Source organism: Fundulus heteroclitus, chromosome 18 (genome assembly GCF_011125445.2).
Source record: "Fundulus heteroclitus isolate FHET01 chromosome 18, MU-UCD_Fhet_4.1, whole genome shotgun sequence".
In the NCBI taxonomy this organism is placed as follows: domain Eukaryota; kingdom Metazoa; phylum Chordata; class Actinopteri; order Cyprinodontiformes; family Fundulidae; genus Fundulus; species Fundulus heteroclitus.
Genome location: NC_046378.1, coordinates 23,955,253 through 23,972,179, shown reverse-complemented (window position 1 = coordinate 23,972,179; position 16,927 = coordinate 23,955,253). Strand labels below are relative to the sequence as shown.

At 42.6% G+C, this 16,927-nt stretch overlaps 1 protein-coding gene and 1 pseudogene across 1 annotated transcript; one reads left to right on the top strand and one right to left on the bottom strand.

Annotated features, from left to right (window-relative positions):
• LOC118566873 lies at positions 1-163 on the bottom strand (annotated as a pseudogene).
• A 12,904-nt stretch (positions 164-13,067) lies between these two features.
• LOC105932573 (uncharacterized membrane protein C3orf80 homolog) lies at positions 13,068-16,110 on the top strand. Its single transcript, XM_036150052.1, has one exon. It carries the CDS (start codon positions 13,270-13,272, stop codon positions 13,891-13,893), a length of 624 nt encoding a protein of 207 aa, XP_036005945.1. The 5' UTR covers positions 13,068-13,269; the 3' UTR covers positions 13,894-16,110.
• The last annotated feature ends 817 nt before the right edge of the window (positions 16,111-16,927 follow it).

Here is a 16,927-nt window from a genome sequence, read left to right as displayed (position 1 = left end):
AGGAGGTACACCATTCATGGAGGGTGTGTGGCATGGACAGAACAAGTCCCTGTTCCATCTCCCTGTTCCAAAATCAATTTAATATACGGTCCCCGGGTAGCATCCATGATATTAAACAGACAAGAACGGATGCTTGATCTTAGCCAAAAGGCCAAGAAGTTTCTCTGATTTAAAATTGTTTCTCCACTTAGGACTTAGTCATGCACTCTGGCCTTTTTATAGATGACTGACAAGAACTGCACATTACCCTAAACTCGCAAATCCCCTTGTTGAAGCATGATGGTGGCAGTGTCATGATGTGGGGCTGCTTTTCTGTTGCAAAAATTGGACAGCCGGTAAGAGTTGATGACAAAAGGGCGAGAGCTACAGTCGCAATTTCTGAAAACAATGATGGCTTACAAAGCAGACAGAAACATACCCCTAAAGATCCGAGGCTGTAAGAAACAAAGTGCTGACTCGTCGGGGGCAAACACAAATGCACACTAAAGGTTTCAGATTTTTTAATTGGTACAAAATTTTAATTGTTTTTTTTTTTATTCTCTCACTTAACAGTTTATATTCTAATTTATATTGTTTTAACACATACAATCCCAATAAAAATAAATAGAGGTTTGGGGTTGTACCGTCCCCATATGTGAAAAAGTTTAAGGGCTATAAATAATTTAATAAGGGAGTGGTGGCGTAGCCGCTAGGGAGCTGAATGTTTGTGTCTTGAAGAGGCTGCAAAGGTCGCTGGTTCGAAACTCAGTCTGTCACTCTGGGTCCCTGAGTCCCAGGGTCGAGACCCTTGACCACAGATTGCTCCCCGTGCGCCACTCCGCCAAGGGATGGGTTATACGCAGAGACAACTTTCCCCTCTGTGGGACTAGAAAGGGAAATATTTATATATTTCATTTTTCAAGGCACAGTATAAACATATTTCCTGTCTTTGAATATCTAGAAAACAAGTTGGTGGGGAATAACAGGAAAAGAAGCGACTATATAGACAACAGGGTGGAAAATACGTTCTTTATCTGTATCTCTAAGGAACGTGGAAGGGAGTTTTTGAGTTCATCATGCCTCTTCTGCTCACTTCTGCTTTATCCAGACATTAGTTCTCCTTAAGCAATCTAAAAACCTAAGTTTAACATAATATGCTAATCCTGTCAGCATTCTTTACTCTTCCTTGTCATCTATCCTTCCAACTACTTCTTCTATGTTGCTGATGCATTATTTTCACAGTCAGTCCCCTGACAGAGTGCAAGGCTTCGAGTGGCTGCAGAAGGACAAGCTTTAGGGCAGCGTGGGCGTTTGGAGGGATGCAGCTGAAAGCTATTGAAAGCTATAGTCTTGTAACCCTCAGAGACACACAATCACCCCCCCACCCCCGCCCCTTTCTTTCCTTTGCACTGTGACTCAGGGTATGAAATGCAGAGGGAGGGGGTTCAGAAAAAAAAACACCCTTCCTGCCTTCCACCCTCACTGTGGGAAAGAGAAAACTTTATCCTATATTTAACCTCCAGGTGTCTGTGTGGGGCGTTCATTTGAGCAAGTTGAGTCATTCGCAGCTGGCTAGATGGGTTATCTATAAGTAAAAAACGAGGGTGGCCCTTCCCAACAGAGGTTGGGGCGGGGGGGGGGGGGCTTTAGTATTTTGTCAGCACCTTCAATGCTCTGACCTCAAGTAGCTTAAATCTGCTCCACGATAAGGCAGAAATGCATTTAAAAACTTGGAAAAAACTACAGTCCTGTTAAGCTGCGTGACTCCGTAGATGCGATGCCTTTCCTGATCGAGCAGTGTATCAAAACTTAAGCTGTCAATGGAAAAATCTGTGGGTGGTTGTGGCAGTATAGAAGGGCAGCAGCTAATTTATCGTAATCTAATGTAAAACTTTCCGAGGACACATGGCGTTCCCTTGTGAACAGAAGCATCAATGCTGAGTCAAGTCACTTACTGCTTTTTATCTATCAAAGCACTATAAATGATAGCAGCCTACTAAGGCTGTAGCTCTTTATGAGGGCAATCGTATATGTATTGTCTCTATGAAGTGAAAAGGCCTGGCTCAGCACAGACCTCGCAACGATCTGATCCACTCACAGTACCCAGAGTGATTCCCATGGGACAGAGGAGGGATTTTAACCCGCTCTCTTCAGTTCAGGATGTCTTTTGGCCTCAATGAAAGTTTTTTTTTTTTCCTCCCAGAAGGACGTCTGAACGTTGATTAACCTCGATGCTAAAACTTAAACGTAATGTTGAGGACAAGACATTTTAGAGTAAAGTGCAAATCTTCTGCTCAACATTTGCTTATTCAAGGGTATGAAGTTCAGATGTGGGGGATCTGGCTCCTCACCCAGGGGGTTATTCTGTCATGGGGGGACAGAAGCAGTTGAGGGGAGAAAAAGACTGGACCCGGATGTTTTTTAACTTCCTTTTAGTAAATGTTGACTGTGGGTTGTATGAAAGTATGACCATATAACACTGATGCAGTCAATATTTTTTTTAGATACAAAATTTCTATTCTATAATGTTTTTAAGTAATCTGGACTATATTTGCACATTTTGGTCCAGCTTCAATCCAACAAAACATGATTTTTTTGTCTTCGTTTTTGCCTCCTGACTGTGTTGTACTGAAGTCAGTGTAAAGACTGCAACATATATAGACTGATAAAAAAAAAACCTAAGCTAACTTATTCTACAGTGATAAAGGATTTCTTTGGAACACATTTTAAATCTAAAAAAAAAAACCCTGTTTATGAAAACAAAACAGCAGGGATCTTTAGTTTTGTCGAAAAATAAGGGCTTTTAAATAGGAGGAGCTCGCCCAAGACAACATTCATGCAAGAACTGGCACTGATGATGTGACCTGGGCAGGCGTAGAAGCCATACAAAAACACCCACTTGAAGAAACTAAAACATAAACATGGTCACTGCATGCTCTGAGCACACATTGTGTGCTCTTTTGAGGCCCCCGAGCCAGCAGAGCGATAAGATTAGAGGAAGTATGTGGGTGTGAAATAGCTGTGGTGTGGGACTTGCTAAATTCACTAGATCCACAATGACTGCAGGCCATGATTTTTATTAGAGTTTAAGATGATTGTAATTCACAGACACCCAATGGCACCACTAACAGTGCCTTGAAAAGTGTAATATATATATATATATATATATATATATATATATATATATATATATATATATATATATATATATATATATATACCTTGAACATTTCAACATTATGCTACAACCGCAAATTGTCCTGTATTACTGTATTTTACTAGGATTATCAGTGATAGACCAACAAAAAGTACTGCATACTTGTGAGCCAGAATGAAAATGTTGATTTGTGACCTTGGGATCTTTGCTGCAGGTCAACTCCCCCATCTTGAGGACCATTTCCTGTCTGAATAGAGGCCACCAGTGCCACAAAATCAAAAAACAAACACAATACTGAAAATGTTTGTGTGCTGTATTCAGTCTCCAATTTTTTTAAAACCAGCATTCGCTGCCATTACTGCTGAAGGCCGATAGGGATATGTTTGTTTGCACTAGCTTTGTACATCTAGAGGATGAAAGTTTTGTCTATTTCTCTCTGCAAAGTAGTTTAAACTTAGTCAGACTGGGCCAAGAATCAGTACGCTTTACCGTCATTATTTGTTACAATAATGACATTTTGATGAGGTAGGGACTGGCTCAGAATGCACATATATACACATAACACAAGAGACGCAACGATATATAATATTTCCATTTTTACTTATTTATTCTTTATAAAACTGTTGATTGCACTGGCCAACGACAACACTTCCTGAAGGAGTCAAGCTTATAACCTTTAGCAGCACATAGTCCTTAGCGGCTTATCAACTTATTTCCAAATCAAAACGATAGTGTCAGGTATGTGGTTCAGGAGAGCCGTGGTGTGTAGTTGTTGTTCTTACCCCTCTCCTGCAGGGAGCGACAGCCGGACTCCGGCAGCAGCTGTTCTCAATCTCCGTTAATCAGGAGGAGCTTTTAGGGCTGCTGCAGACAGAAGGAAGGAGTCAGACCATTAGCTCACCTGAGCGGTACCTGACCAGAACTTTGCTCCTCGATATTCATTCATTGCATTACCACTCATTGACTCCTTGTCTCTCTTCTCCTAGAATCCCCTCTTGCTCCTGCTTGGTCTTTCTTCAATCATCATCATCCTGGTCCTCTGAATGCGCCACATCCCTCGAGCCTTCCTGGCACTCCAGTCGACTGTTCCTCTCCTGCCGGCGTCCTGCAGTACACCTGGCCTGTCCACTCTCCGTCGTGGAGTGCTCCAGCAAAACCTGGAACCAGCCTGTCTGTTGCTGGTGCTCACTCTGTCTTCTTTCTTTCCCCACGGTCCAGGACCAGAGCCTTCCCAGCCGGCCAGAAACTCTCACCCATAAACGTTATTTCTCTTAAATAAACCATCCTTTACTGCTATTCCTGTATCTGTGTTTGCATCCGGGTCACCATGGAAAGTCAAGCCATGACAGATAGCAGTCTATGATACTATGCAATAAATTTTGTTGCCGAATTTTTCAATTTGCATGGATGCCTAATCAGACAGTCCCTGAGAGATTGAAGTGTGCGAATATACATTTGCAGATCAGACAGTATAACTGGTTTTTATCAGATCAAGAAGCTGTGTAACCAGTAGTGTGTTTGTAACATGTAATAGACTATGATGTGGGTTGGTGTGTTTGATTTTTTCAGCAGCAGGCGATAGCCTTCACAGCTTTGAGAAAAAAAAGTTTTTAAGTCAGTTTTTGATTTAATGTAGCCAGTGAGCATGCTTTGATCTAAACCATTTCCTTGTAGCTGTAGCTGTCGGTTTAGGGTCGTGGTACCGCTGGAAGGTGAACTTCTGTTCAAAGTCTGTTGGAGCCTCCAACAGGTTTGCTCCATCCATGTTTCCATCCATTCTGATTGGCTTCCAATAAGAATGGATGAAGAAAAACAACCCCACAGCAAGATGCTACCAACACTAGTGCGTAGGCAGAGTGATGAGCAGTTAGGTCTCCATTACACATGGTGTTTTTGCATGTAGGCCAAAGAGTTCAGTTGTGGTCTCATCTGACCTTCTTTCTGGTTTGGTGTGTGTCCCCCTCCCCCTCTGTGGCTTTAGTCCATCAGGACTTCTTATACTTTTTATTTATTTATTTTTTAAAATGGCTTCCTAATTGCCACTCTTCCATCATGGCTGGTTTCTGAAAGAGCACAACTCATAGTAGCCTCATTGACAGATTCTCCCTGATGAGCCGTAGATCTCTGCAGCACCTCCAGACTCATTCATGGGTCTTTTGACTGCCTCTGTGATTAAAACACAAGGTAGTGAAGGCAGCTGGTTGCACAGAAGATTATTTAAGGGTATCAGTGTAAAGGCGGCTGAATACAAATTAATGTCCCTTTAAGATTGGATTTGCATCATTTTCCTTCCACTTTCCGTTTATGCAGTGCTTTGTGTTGTTCCATCATATAGCATGACATTATTAAAATACCTTTAAATGTGTGGTTGTAAGTGGACATGCGATAAAGATTAAGGGGTTTGAATACTTTTGTCTGGCACTTCAAGTAACCCAAACATGTACAGTGTTTACATAGAGCCAGAGTAAACCAGACATAATGCAAGCAGCACTTTGATGTATCTGAATGTGCAGATAAATCAAACAGATTCTCCATTCATATGCAGACAACGGTTAATCATGTCCCATAACTTTGTTTTCTTCATATGTTGCAAGAAAAGTAAGAGGCAAAAGTTTGTGTCACAGTACTGTAACCTTGAGGTTTTGACTTCTGCTCTGCAGCCCACAAAGTGAAACCCAGAACCTCCAGTGGGTCTATTAACAATCCAGAGTCCGGACAAAGCCTTCTTTGTTTCATTTTTAATGCAAACGTGATAACCATGACACTGAATGCTGGGTGAGCAATATATCAGTGTCTCTGACAAGTAAAAATGAACGCTGCCATTCATCTGTGCACAGAGCTAATGGACCCCATAAGACTGCATTACTGAACACAACACAAGGGCCCTTTGTGCCAGACTGATAAAAGCATACAGTATGGCAAATTTACAACACTGATACACAATAGTCAGCGTGTTATGGCTTTAATTGTTGGCCACACAGGAGGAGGTCATGCTTATTATGTAGATTAATGCCACTGTATGAGCCATGTTAACAGATCTAGGTGTATACATTCTGCAATTCTACATCTGTCATCAAGTAATTCTGCATTTTCTGCTCCCTACAATTCACAGTGGCTGCAACACAATTCACACCTGTCAAACTTTTTTACATGTTTTGTCACGTTACAAATGCATTTCTATGTATTTTACTGAGATATGATATGAGAGCCCTACACAAAGTGGTGCATAAAGCTGTCAAGATTCTGTAAAAATAAAAGCCTTAAAGTGCAGGATGCATTTATATTGATCCCTCTTTACTTCAATACCTCAAAATCAAGACTAAATACCCCCAGAATACACCTATTCGTAAATAGAGTCCACCTCTGTGTAATACAATCTTTGAACCTAACTGCTCTGCGAAGGCCTTAAGAAGTTTGTTAGGAAACATTAGTGAATAAACAGGATCATGAATGTGAGGAACAGACAGATCGTTGTGGAGAAGTTTAAAGCAGAGTTGGGTTATAAAATAATGTAAGTTTTGAACATCTGATTAAGTATTTCTCCGTTTATTGTGCAAACATAGAAACAGAATGATACTAATGCACACCTACCAAGACGTGGCTCTCCACCCAAACTGAGAAGCAACTGAGAGGTCTACTGTACCTCTGGAGGAGCTGCAGGGACCCACAGCTCAGGTGGGATACTTTACTGACAGGGCAACTATCAGTTTAGCTCTACTCAAATGTGGTCTTTAAGAATTAGAGGCAAGATTAAAGCCCTTACTTCATTATATATGTGGACAACAGGAATACATTTGTAAGACAGGGCTCTGATGGTCAGATAAGACCAAACTCAAGTTCTCTGGTTTATAAAAACACTCTGTGGGCAAAACTGTCATTCCAGATCGCCATAAATACGCCCTCCCCACATTTAAAGGGACCGTGTGTAACTAATTTGGCTATTAATTGGCAAGAATCAGGTATTGCTTTTATAAATACATATTCTGGCAAAGTCTAATAACATCACATCAAAAATGAAAGCGTTCTCATAACTTTGAATTAGTAGTTTATAACTACGGTGCATCCACTGGGAGGCGCCATGTTGAGTCGCTATTTCTGATTTCAGAAGCTGAAAGGAGACAAGCTTGTCAGCCATGCGCGTTTTCCCCTATCTGTCTTCTATATGAAGAAGTGCTGTTGGTGGAGGAGGAGTAGAAAACAAGCAAAGATGACCGTAGACCATTCTATTTGCTGTTTTCTGTTGAAATGGTGGACCATCCATGTTCTCTGCCTAGCGAGACGGAAGAAAAAATTATCAAGAAAGGAAAAAGAAGTAATAACCGAGAGAAAACAAGAATCTATATCAGCTATTATTACCAGGTAGAGATAATTCATTAGGGAGCAGGGATTTAAAATGGATGTTGAGGCTACAGGCTTTCTGTTGAACAGGCAAGTTAAATCAATATAACAGTGAAATTTATTTTTGCGGTTATGTTAGAAACAGGGCAGTGTAGAGCAGCAACTACTCTCTCCTCCTGGCAGAGACAGGTAGTTTGTTCGTCTTGTCTCCCTCTCAGGGAGTATGTGTGTACACGGATGGGCAGAGTGATATCAGCTCGTTCACGGCTGTACCGTCGCAGCATGAGCTGGTCTCTTCACTATTTTTTTATAGTTGCTTATTTTAAAGCCCAAATAAGTGAATGCACATTCAGAAACGAGCCCATAAAAACGCCGCTGAGTTTAGAAGCGACTTTAGGAAAAAAAAAAAACAAGCAGACTTGCCAGCAATGCCAAATACCATTTCACACAATTACCGTAGCTATTAGCTATTAGCAGTAGCTAACACATGGAGGACATGTTGACATTGTCACATTTATGATACTCCGTGGCTTCTGTATTGCTATATGTTGGTGAAGATTCTCAGTCATCCAGGTCACGATCAATCCAAAAAAAGGTTTAAAAAATATAAATAAATAAAACAATTGGCATACCTCTCAACTTTTTACGATTGTTGAGAGTGAGATTGTTGACGGGGGGGGGGGGGGGGGGGGGGGGGTGCTGTTGGTCGATTGAAGACGGTCCAACGGGGTGGGGGGGGGGGGGGGGGGGGGGGGGGGGGTGGGGTGCTGTTGTTCGATCGAAGACGGTCCAACGGGGGGGGGGGGGGGGGGGTGCTGTTGTTCGATTCAAGACGGTCACTATTTTACACGGACTTCAATAACACATGCCGACTTACCATTTCATTCGCACACAACACGGACCGTAGAAGTGTTTCACTTTGGATGGGGGAACCTTGTTTGCGCGGCGCCGGTCCTTGCAGCTGTGTTACCGCTACTACTGGACGTGCGGAAACCATTGTACCGCAAATTGGTTCCGCCATGACGTGAAGCGTCCGTACGCGTGCGTTTCAAGAGTGAGATTTTCATTGTAAGATTGAGATTTTCAAAGTAATGCGTGTGAGCGTGTGCAATTGATGAAATGCGTGTGTCACACGGTCAATGCGTGAGAGTTGAGAGCTATGAATTGGACTTCTATTCTGAAGCTGAAGACATTTTTGCTTCCCATCAAGGAAGCTTTCTCAGTTCAAAATGTCTGGTGTAGTGTGGAGTTCCAAGCTTTGTCCGCGGTTTTTCCGGCGTGTCTGGCTGCTGCATGTCCCGATTCACACTCCATTCAGACAAAATTCAGACATTCATAATAATACTAGCTTCCTTACCGTGCCACACTGTTTCCAGTGATGATTCTGCTTAGCAGCGTGATGAACCTCAGCATCTGTCGTTGTTTCCGGTGTCTGTAAATCCTTATTAGACGTTTGTTTGTCTCATCCACTTCCCAAAAGCCGACTCTCTCAAGTAAATTCACCAATGGTTGCCTTCTTCCCCTGACTCTCCGCAAACACCGAAATATCACAATATCAAGCATAACATCCTGAATGTTACGGGCGCCGCCGTTTTGTTTTGCTTGGTTCCGCCTTAAATCCCAGAGAGCAGCAGTACCGCTGATCGTCACTAGGAGGCGAGGAAACCAAGGAACCGAGATCAGCTTGGTGTGTAAACGGTCGGCTCGGCTTGGTTAACTGATCCAAGGTCGGACTGGTCTCGGCATGGATCGGTTTAACAAGGGTAAGGTAAATGGGGCTTATGAGTAATAAATCTACCCCTTTGCTATGAAGCCTGTTAAATGTTCGAGTGCAACTAGTTACTTCGGAAGTAATATCATTAGTGAAATGAAGTCCACCTGTGTCGCATGATCTCTCAGTATAAACATACATCTTCTTAAAGACACCAGAGGCTGCAACACCACTAAATAAGAGGCATCACACCATGAAGACCGAGGAGCTGCCAAACAAGTCAGGGTCAAAGTTGTTGAGAAGTACAAGTCAGGGTGGAGTTATAAAAAGTCTTTGGTGCTCCATTGAAGCGCCATCAAATCCATCATCTTCAAATTGAAAGCTCATGGTACCAAAACAAACCTGGCAAGAGAGGGCCGCCCACCAGAACTCTCAGACCAGGCCAGGATGGCTTTATTCAGAGAGGCAGCACAGAGACCAAAGGTAACCCTGAAGGAGCTCCAGAGCTACACAGCAGAAACTGGAGGATCTATCAATAGGACCACAATAAACCATACGGTCCATAGAGCTGGGCTTTATGGAGGAGTGGCCAGTAAAAAAAGCCATTACATAGGACAATGACCCAAAGCATACTCCTAAAGCAACACTCGAGTAGTTTAAGCAGAAACATTTAATAGTGTTGGAATGGCCTTGTCAGTCCAATTGAGAATCTGTGTTGATACTTGAAGATTGCCATTCACAAACAATAGTTCCATCATGAAGAATCTGGAGCAGTTTCCAAAAACTCATAGAGATGTATCCAATGATGCTGTGATTGCATGAAAGGGTGGCTCTGACTTTCCTTCCTATTTTTTCCCCTTGTTATGCAGGGGGGGGGGGGGGTTGACAGTAATATGTACTGAAGTTTTCTGTTATTTTGTCCTAATAGGTCTTCTTCATAACAACCAAACAATACGTCCTCAAAGTTGCAGGCATGTGCTGCAGCTGAAATGGTGCATACTCTACAACAATCCATTTTAATGGTAGGTTATGAGGCAGCAGAACATGAAAATGGCCCGGGGGATGGGGTGGAATAGTTTTGTGCTAAGCATCGTATTGCGAGGTACAACAGCTGCCGGTAAAGTCATCAAAGAGTGGCCTGAAAGGAAGGGAGGAGGCGGTAATCTCTCTGAGTCACTTTCCATAGAATATTGATTGTTTATTTGATTACAAGAGCGCCACACGATCGGGTTTCCCTAATCCAGGCAGACTAGAGAAAGAAATGTGATGCCCTGCCTGTGCTGAATCTGACGTCATAATGCTCACCGAATTAGATTATGTGTTTGCTACATTAGGCTTTGTTTAGGTTGATCACAAACAGAAACACAAAGACACAGGACAGGGTGAAAAGCAGGAATTTGGACAATGAAGACTTTACAGAAGTTTGTATTATCGTTACAGTCCTGCTCGATGAAGGTCAAATGCTGCAGATTTGTTGCGTTCTCGCTAAAAAAAAAACTATTGGATATGGAAAAGTCCAAATTCTAGTTTTATATTCAGCTCAAGCTGGTCTTTGTAAAAAAAAAAAAAAAAAAGATGCAGCTCCAGTCTATGCTGTCAGAAAATGACTGATATTACTGCACCATCAGTGCAGAGTGCTGTAATTAATCCGTTTGTATTCAGTGGAGCCACTTTGTGAGCCGTCTGTCATTCTTTGGACGGTATCCAAAGGAACATCTTTGGTGTAAAATTAACATGTTGTTCAAGGGGACCACTTTTCAAACCAAAGAGATACTTTTATGGTTATGTCCTTTAGTGCTGCAGACACATGGTTCTCTTGGGTGATGCTGAGCTAATGTGAATCAAGCTTCCCCTCTAATGAGGGTCCATTATAAACCCACACGGCAAGAACGATTAATTTTTTATGAGATGTGCAGAGCTGTTGGCGCCTTTTATCAGAAGCTTGGCTCCTTTTATCAGAAGCCTTCGCTATCACTGGTTATATGTGGCCCTTTAGCCAGGGGGGGTGGGCCAAAGTGAGAGGAGGCCGGTTCTAGGCAAAGCCTGGGTACGCCTTTTAGAGTAGATCCAGAGTTTGAAGATATGCAGCTCCTAAATGTACAATGGCCACTGAACCTAATTGTTGGCCAGTTTACCAACAATGGCCAATTAAACAAGGCATTTGTTTTAGAGTCAATACTTTGGGCAACGAGTTATTACCGGAATCATAGCTGCAAGTCTTTTTGGGTATGACTCTACCTTCTTTAAAACATCTTGGAGCTGAAACTTTTGCTCGTTCTTCAAACGTAGCTCTAACTCCAGACAGCCCAGTTTTTATCTCTATTCATCATCTCATCCCCTCTGAGCAAATCTCCTGTCCCTACTGGAAGAAAGGCATGTCCCCCACTGTGATGCTGCCACCTGAATGTCCACCACCGTGTGTTCAGGGTGATACGATGTTCCACACATTGTGTTTTGTTCGAGTTCTGGGCTAATCTGCAGAGCATCTTCTTCCACGTGTTTGCTCTGTATCTTGCATGGCTTTCAACAAGCTGCAAACAGACTTCCTGTTGCTTTCTTTAAACGAAGGCTTTAGTCTTGCCACTTATCTGCAAGGGCCACATTTTTTGAAGTGCGCTGATTGCGATAGGTTCTTCCATCCGCACAGTGAATCTCTACAGCTCCTCCACAGCTCTCCTCGCCTGGCCTGTTGGTTTAAGTGGACGGCCACATCTTGGTTGGTGTGCAATTGTAACATTCTCTTCCTAATTGTGTGAGTGGTCTGTGAAATGTCCAGAGCTCAGGACACCGTTAACACAGCTTTAAGATGTTTGTTTTCTAACAAGCCTCTAGGGGCCTTCACAGAGCAGCTGTGTTTATACTGAGTTATATTGCACGCCTCTTTAATAACTGGCTGCATTTGGACTGAATGTTATTTACAGGTATCAGTGTAAAGGGGGCTGGATAGAAAATTAAAACTACACTTTCCAAATGTTTATTTGAAAAAAATAACAAAAAGAGATTTTCCATTTACATCAAATGTGCACTACTTTGCATTAGTCAATTCCACAAAAAGTTTACAGAGAAATATAGGATGTTAAGGGTTGTAAAATTGTTGCAAGGCACTGTAATTATATTATATATATATATATATATATATATATATATATATAATTTATTTTTTTCAAATCTTGCAATTAGAGTTCACTGAATAGGAAAAAGAATTTAACCTTCAGATTAATTTGTGATACACACAAGACGGGTACATTTATATTTATGAAACCTATATAATTTCTTGCAGCTTTTACAAGTTGCTACACCAGCATAAAGACAAGTATATATATATATATATATATATATATATATATATATATATATATATATATATATATATATATATATATATATATATATATATATATATATATATAAACACTATTCAGACTATTCTTGTCATTTTTGATTGTGCTTCATTGTGCACCTTGCCAATACTTTTTAAAGCATGTTATTCCTCCTTATTGGCTATCATGGAGTTTCAGAGCTTCTTCTTCTTTTTTTTTCCTTCTTGTGCAGATGATTAAGGTCTCAGCTTTGCACCAAACCTAAAGGTTCCTCGTCTCATGTAAGTGTAACGGGTTTCTGACTCTCCTAGTTAAATCTGAACTGAAGAGGTAAGGCATCGTACATCTGAGCAAACCTGAGTGAGGAGGACACGCAGGGAGCCTAATAGAAATATCCTCACGTAATAATGATGTAAGATTATTCATCATCCCCATCACTGCTCCCTCCAGGCACTGATGCTGCCCCTCTCGCTTCGTGTGCACCCCAGCAGACAGGTTGTCGGCAACAAGGGGAGGGGTGTGTGTGTATGTGTGTGTGTGTGTGTGTGGGGGGGGGGGGGGGGGGGCAGAGGGGGATTGCAGCTGCTGTCCCACTCGGCGCTGCGGAGCCTGTGGCTGCTCATGATCTGGGCTCGCCTGGGAAGGTTTTTTTTTAATTTTTAAAAAAAGGCCAGTCCTCCTGTAACACCTGAGCGGACCCGGCTGCACCGTCGGGGGGCTCTTGCACAGGAGAGACGCAGCGCAACGCGGGGCTGCATGCAGAGATGAAGCCCCGTCTGCTGGGCGGCGGCAGGACAACCAGGAGACTTCTGTCGGCGTGCCTGATCTCGGCTTGCCATGCCCTTCACAGCTGCGGGGGAGTCAAGTGCGTGGACGGCCACCAGTGCTGCCCGCAGCCCGGCCCCGGGAACGGCAGCTCCGGCCCCGCGGAGAGCTGCTGCAAGCTCCCCATCCACGTCTTCTTCGACAACGTCGGCTGGTTTACGCGCAAGCTGTCGGGCATCCTGATCCTGCTGCTGCTCTTCGCCATGGGCTACTTCATCCAGAGGATCATCTGCCCCCGGCCCCGCAACCGGCACCAGAACCAGGAGCACGGCGAGGAGCCGTCCCTCTTCCACGGACCCACGTCGGCGTCCCAGGATTTCCTCCTGGAGCCCTACCCGGAGTGCACCCTCGGGGACTTCGCCTCTCCGAACCTGCCGGCCTACGACGAGGTCAAATACCTGCCCACGTACGAGGAGAGCATGCAGGAGACGCACAGGAACCGGTCCGACGATAACCTGTTGTCCGGCGGCGAGAGGGGACCCACGGAACCGGCGGGGTCCGGAGAGCCGGGGCGGGATCTCCTGGGAGTGAGCCCGGCAAGGACAGCTCGGAACTCAGTCTGATGGGGGGGAGCAGGGACCGGACAATGGACAGCCTGATAGTATTACTAATTTCTCATAATCATCATCATCATTATGGGTGGGGGGTGGGGGGGGCGAAGGGGGTCCTGCAGAGATACAAACTCAAGTGCAATTATAATCCTGATTGTGAAGAATAAAGGAGGAGGCTGAGAATGTAAACGTGTTTTGGGAGATAATGCGTGTCTGCTCGCCTTTATATGCAAACAGCGCCTCAGTAAAGGGGATTAGAGAGTGAGCAGAAGGCGCCTCAAACTGAGGCTCATTGTGTTGAGCGACAGCTAATTCGGCTGCGGGACAATCACGTTAAGTTTTAGTGGCACCATGAAAAACACATCTCTTCTTCCAAAATGTGACCCCTTCATTTTATAAACTCTTTGGTTTGCTTTCTTCTTCTTTTTCTTTTTTTATTGCATCCAAATCGTACAGTTCCTTCCCAGAAACATGAATCAGGACTGAAATAAGGGATCCATTTCAACTCTACTCCCCCTATAGAGCCAGTCAAATTATGTCTCATCAGCATGAAAGCGATATTCTATTCATATTCACATGGTAGCTCATAGATAAGCGTTTTACTGGTAATCTGAACCATGTTTCATACGTTTGTCGCCAGATAAGACGCGACAGCAAAGTAAAAAATAAATAAAAAAAAGCTCAGATCCGGCAGCATTTGTAGCCTGGAGTTGCATGAATTCAGGGAAAACAATGGCAGATGTGTTGCAGCACGCATGCTGATATGGTGCATGTTGGCAAGAAATATGAAATGTGGAAAGGGCTCGCAAAAAAAACTTGCAAACAGATCTAAGATTGTGGGGGCATTTCCATAATTTAGATTATCACCCAAAAGCTCATTTATTTCGAGGATTCAAACCAATAAAAGTCACTGTTATGTAGGAAACAGAGCCGTTACATACAAAGTAATACATTTCAGGTGATTCTGATTATTATGGCTTGACAAAAAATGAAACTCCATAGTTTCTAAAAAGGGTTTTTTTATCACAGAAATTTCCTGTGGTGGCCAATAAAAAATAAATAAGACAGTGTCAAGCTGACAGCCTTCTTTAGGCAGGTAAAATACAAAATACTATAGTTAAAGACGTTATCTGTTCACAGATTGCTGAATCCAATCTGATTAGTAGAAAATTAAGTGGAAGGAAAAAACCGCAGCAGAAAAAAAAGCACTTTTTCCCGATAAAAGGGGATTTTATGTTACATTTGGAAATCAGGGTTCCACGGTCTGGAGGAAGAGCGGAGAGACACAAGATGCTGTAGATCCAGAGTGAACTTCCCACAGGCAGTAATGATTTGTGGCGCCGTTACCGTCTGCTGGTGTTGGTCCACTGCGTTTTATCGAGTCCAAAGTTCTCATCATATATGAGTTTAACTATTTGAATTGATTACAGAAATAAAAATAAAACTTTTAAATGACACTAATTTACTCAGATGCAACTTTTGATTGCTCAGGAGAAGGTTAGGGAAAAGAAGAAACATTGAAAATGGAGGTAGGCAGAAAGGAGACCACGTTGTTCAGCAAATCTGACCGAAGATACAAGCAGAGAAAGTCTTCATATGCGCATGTACGCTGATCATGAGTGACAACTGTCTTAACACTGTTTTTTTTGTTTGTTTGTTTGTTTGTTTGGATGTGACAATCCAAATTCAAGTGGTGCATGAAAGATTACTTGACTCTATAGCCTGACTTTTCTGAAAAAGGAAGCAACCCTCCTTTATATGTAACTCGTTACCTTTACAACGGCATGCCAGGGTCAGTTTTTGCTATGTCATTTTGGGTTTTCAATCGAGATGCATTCCTAAAAACAAGCTTTCACACTCACGTGCCTCTGGTGAGATCACATAAGGCAACTGATCAGATTTATTTATTTTGACTTTTTCTTGATTTTTATTAGCAGTTCCCCCCATGTTTCCTGTAAGGATTTTAGGGATGTCTGTCGACAATAAAACACATGGAACCAGTTTTCGGTTTTGCCCCCGTCCCGAGCAAAAGCTTCTCTGAGCACATCCTTTGTCCTCAGACCTTTTTAAAAAAAAACACAAATTTTCTGTCAGGTTACGTTCTGAACTCTGGGTCCATTCCAAAGCTAAGATTTTCCCTCCGTCAAGTCATTTCGTCGACGATTGCGATGCATATTTGGACTCAGCGTGATGCTGAAAAGAAGAAATCTCTTAATTAAAAAAAAAAAAGTACAGGTATAATAGGGAATTATAACAGAATTTCATTCACCTCAATAATTTACTGTTTATCTCTCCGTATCATGACGCTATTGCCACAGTGTTTTACTGTAGTTATGATGTTCTGTTGATATACAGGGTTGATTTTTTACAAGGTTTTCGAACGTTTCAGCCAGAGGCGTGTGGTGCTGGGGTAGCAGGTGACCCACGTATGGAGGCCTTAGTCCTCGACGTGGCCGTCCTGGGTTTCACTCCTGGCCTGTAAACCTATGCTGCATGTCTTTCTGTCAGACTTTTTAATAAAAAAGGCCACTAGTGCTACAAAAAAAAAAAAAAATGTTTCAGCTAGATTTGAGAGTTGGCACATTTAGAGAGCAGCTGGCTCCTTCAGTGTTGCAGTCAGCCTCGAGGCACACTTACTGACCAGTCCCTGTCTTTGTAATGTCACTATCGTTCCAAATATTCTGCATTTACTAATGACTGTTTTTACTGTGCCAGCATATGCTGCATCAATATAATGTGAATTTGTTTTGTATGCTTCTCCTGACTGATGCGCTTGTACGGTTAGATCTTTTTTTTATCCGTTGAAAACTCTCTTCAAACTGTTGCTAAAGGATTCAAGTGATCAAACGTCAGTAAAATCCCAGGATGGCCAGACTTTATTTTTGGTTAAATTAGATCCACAATAACTCGTTTTAGGTGTGTACCCCAAAAGACTGAATGTTAAAACTGGATCAAAAATATGATGAATCTGAAGGGTATGCCTGCACATCGATCCAACCAGGTTATTGCAGCTTTTTAATTTGTATAAATATTTCCCTTTTACATA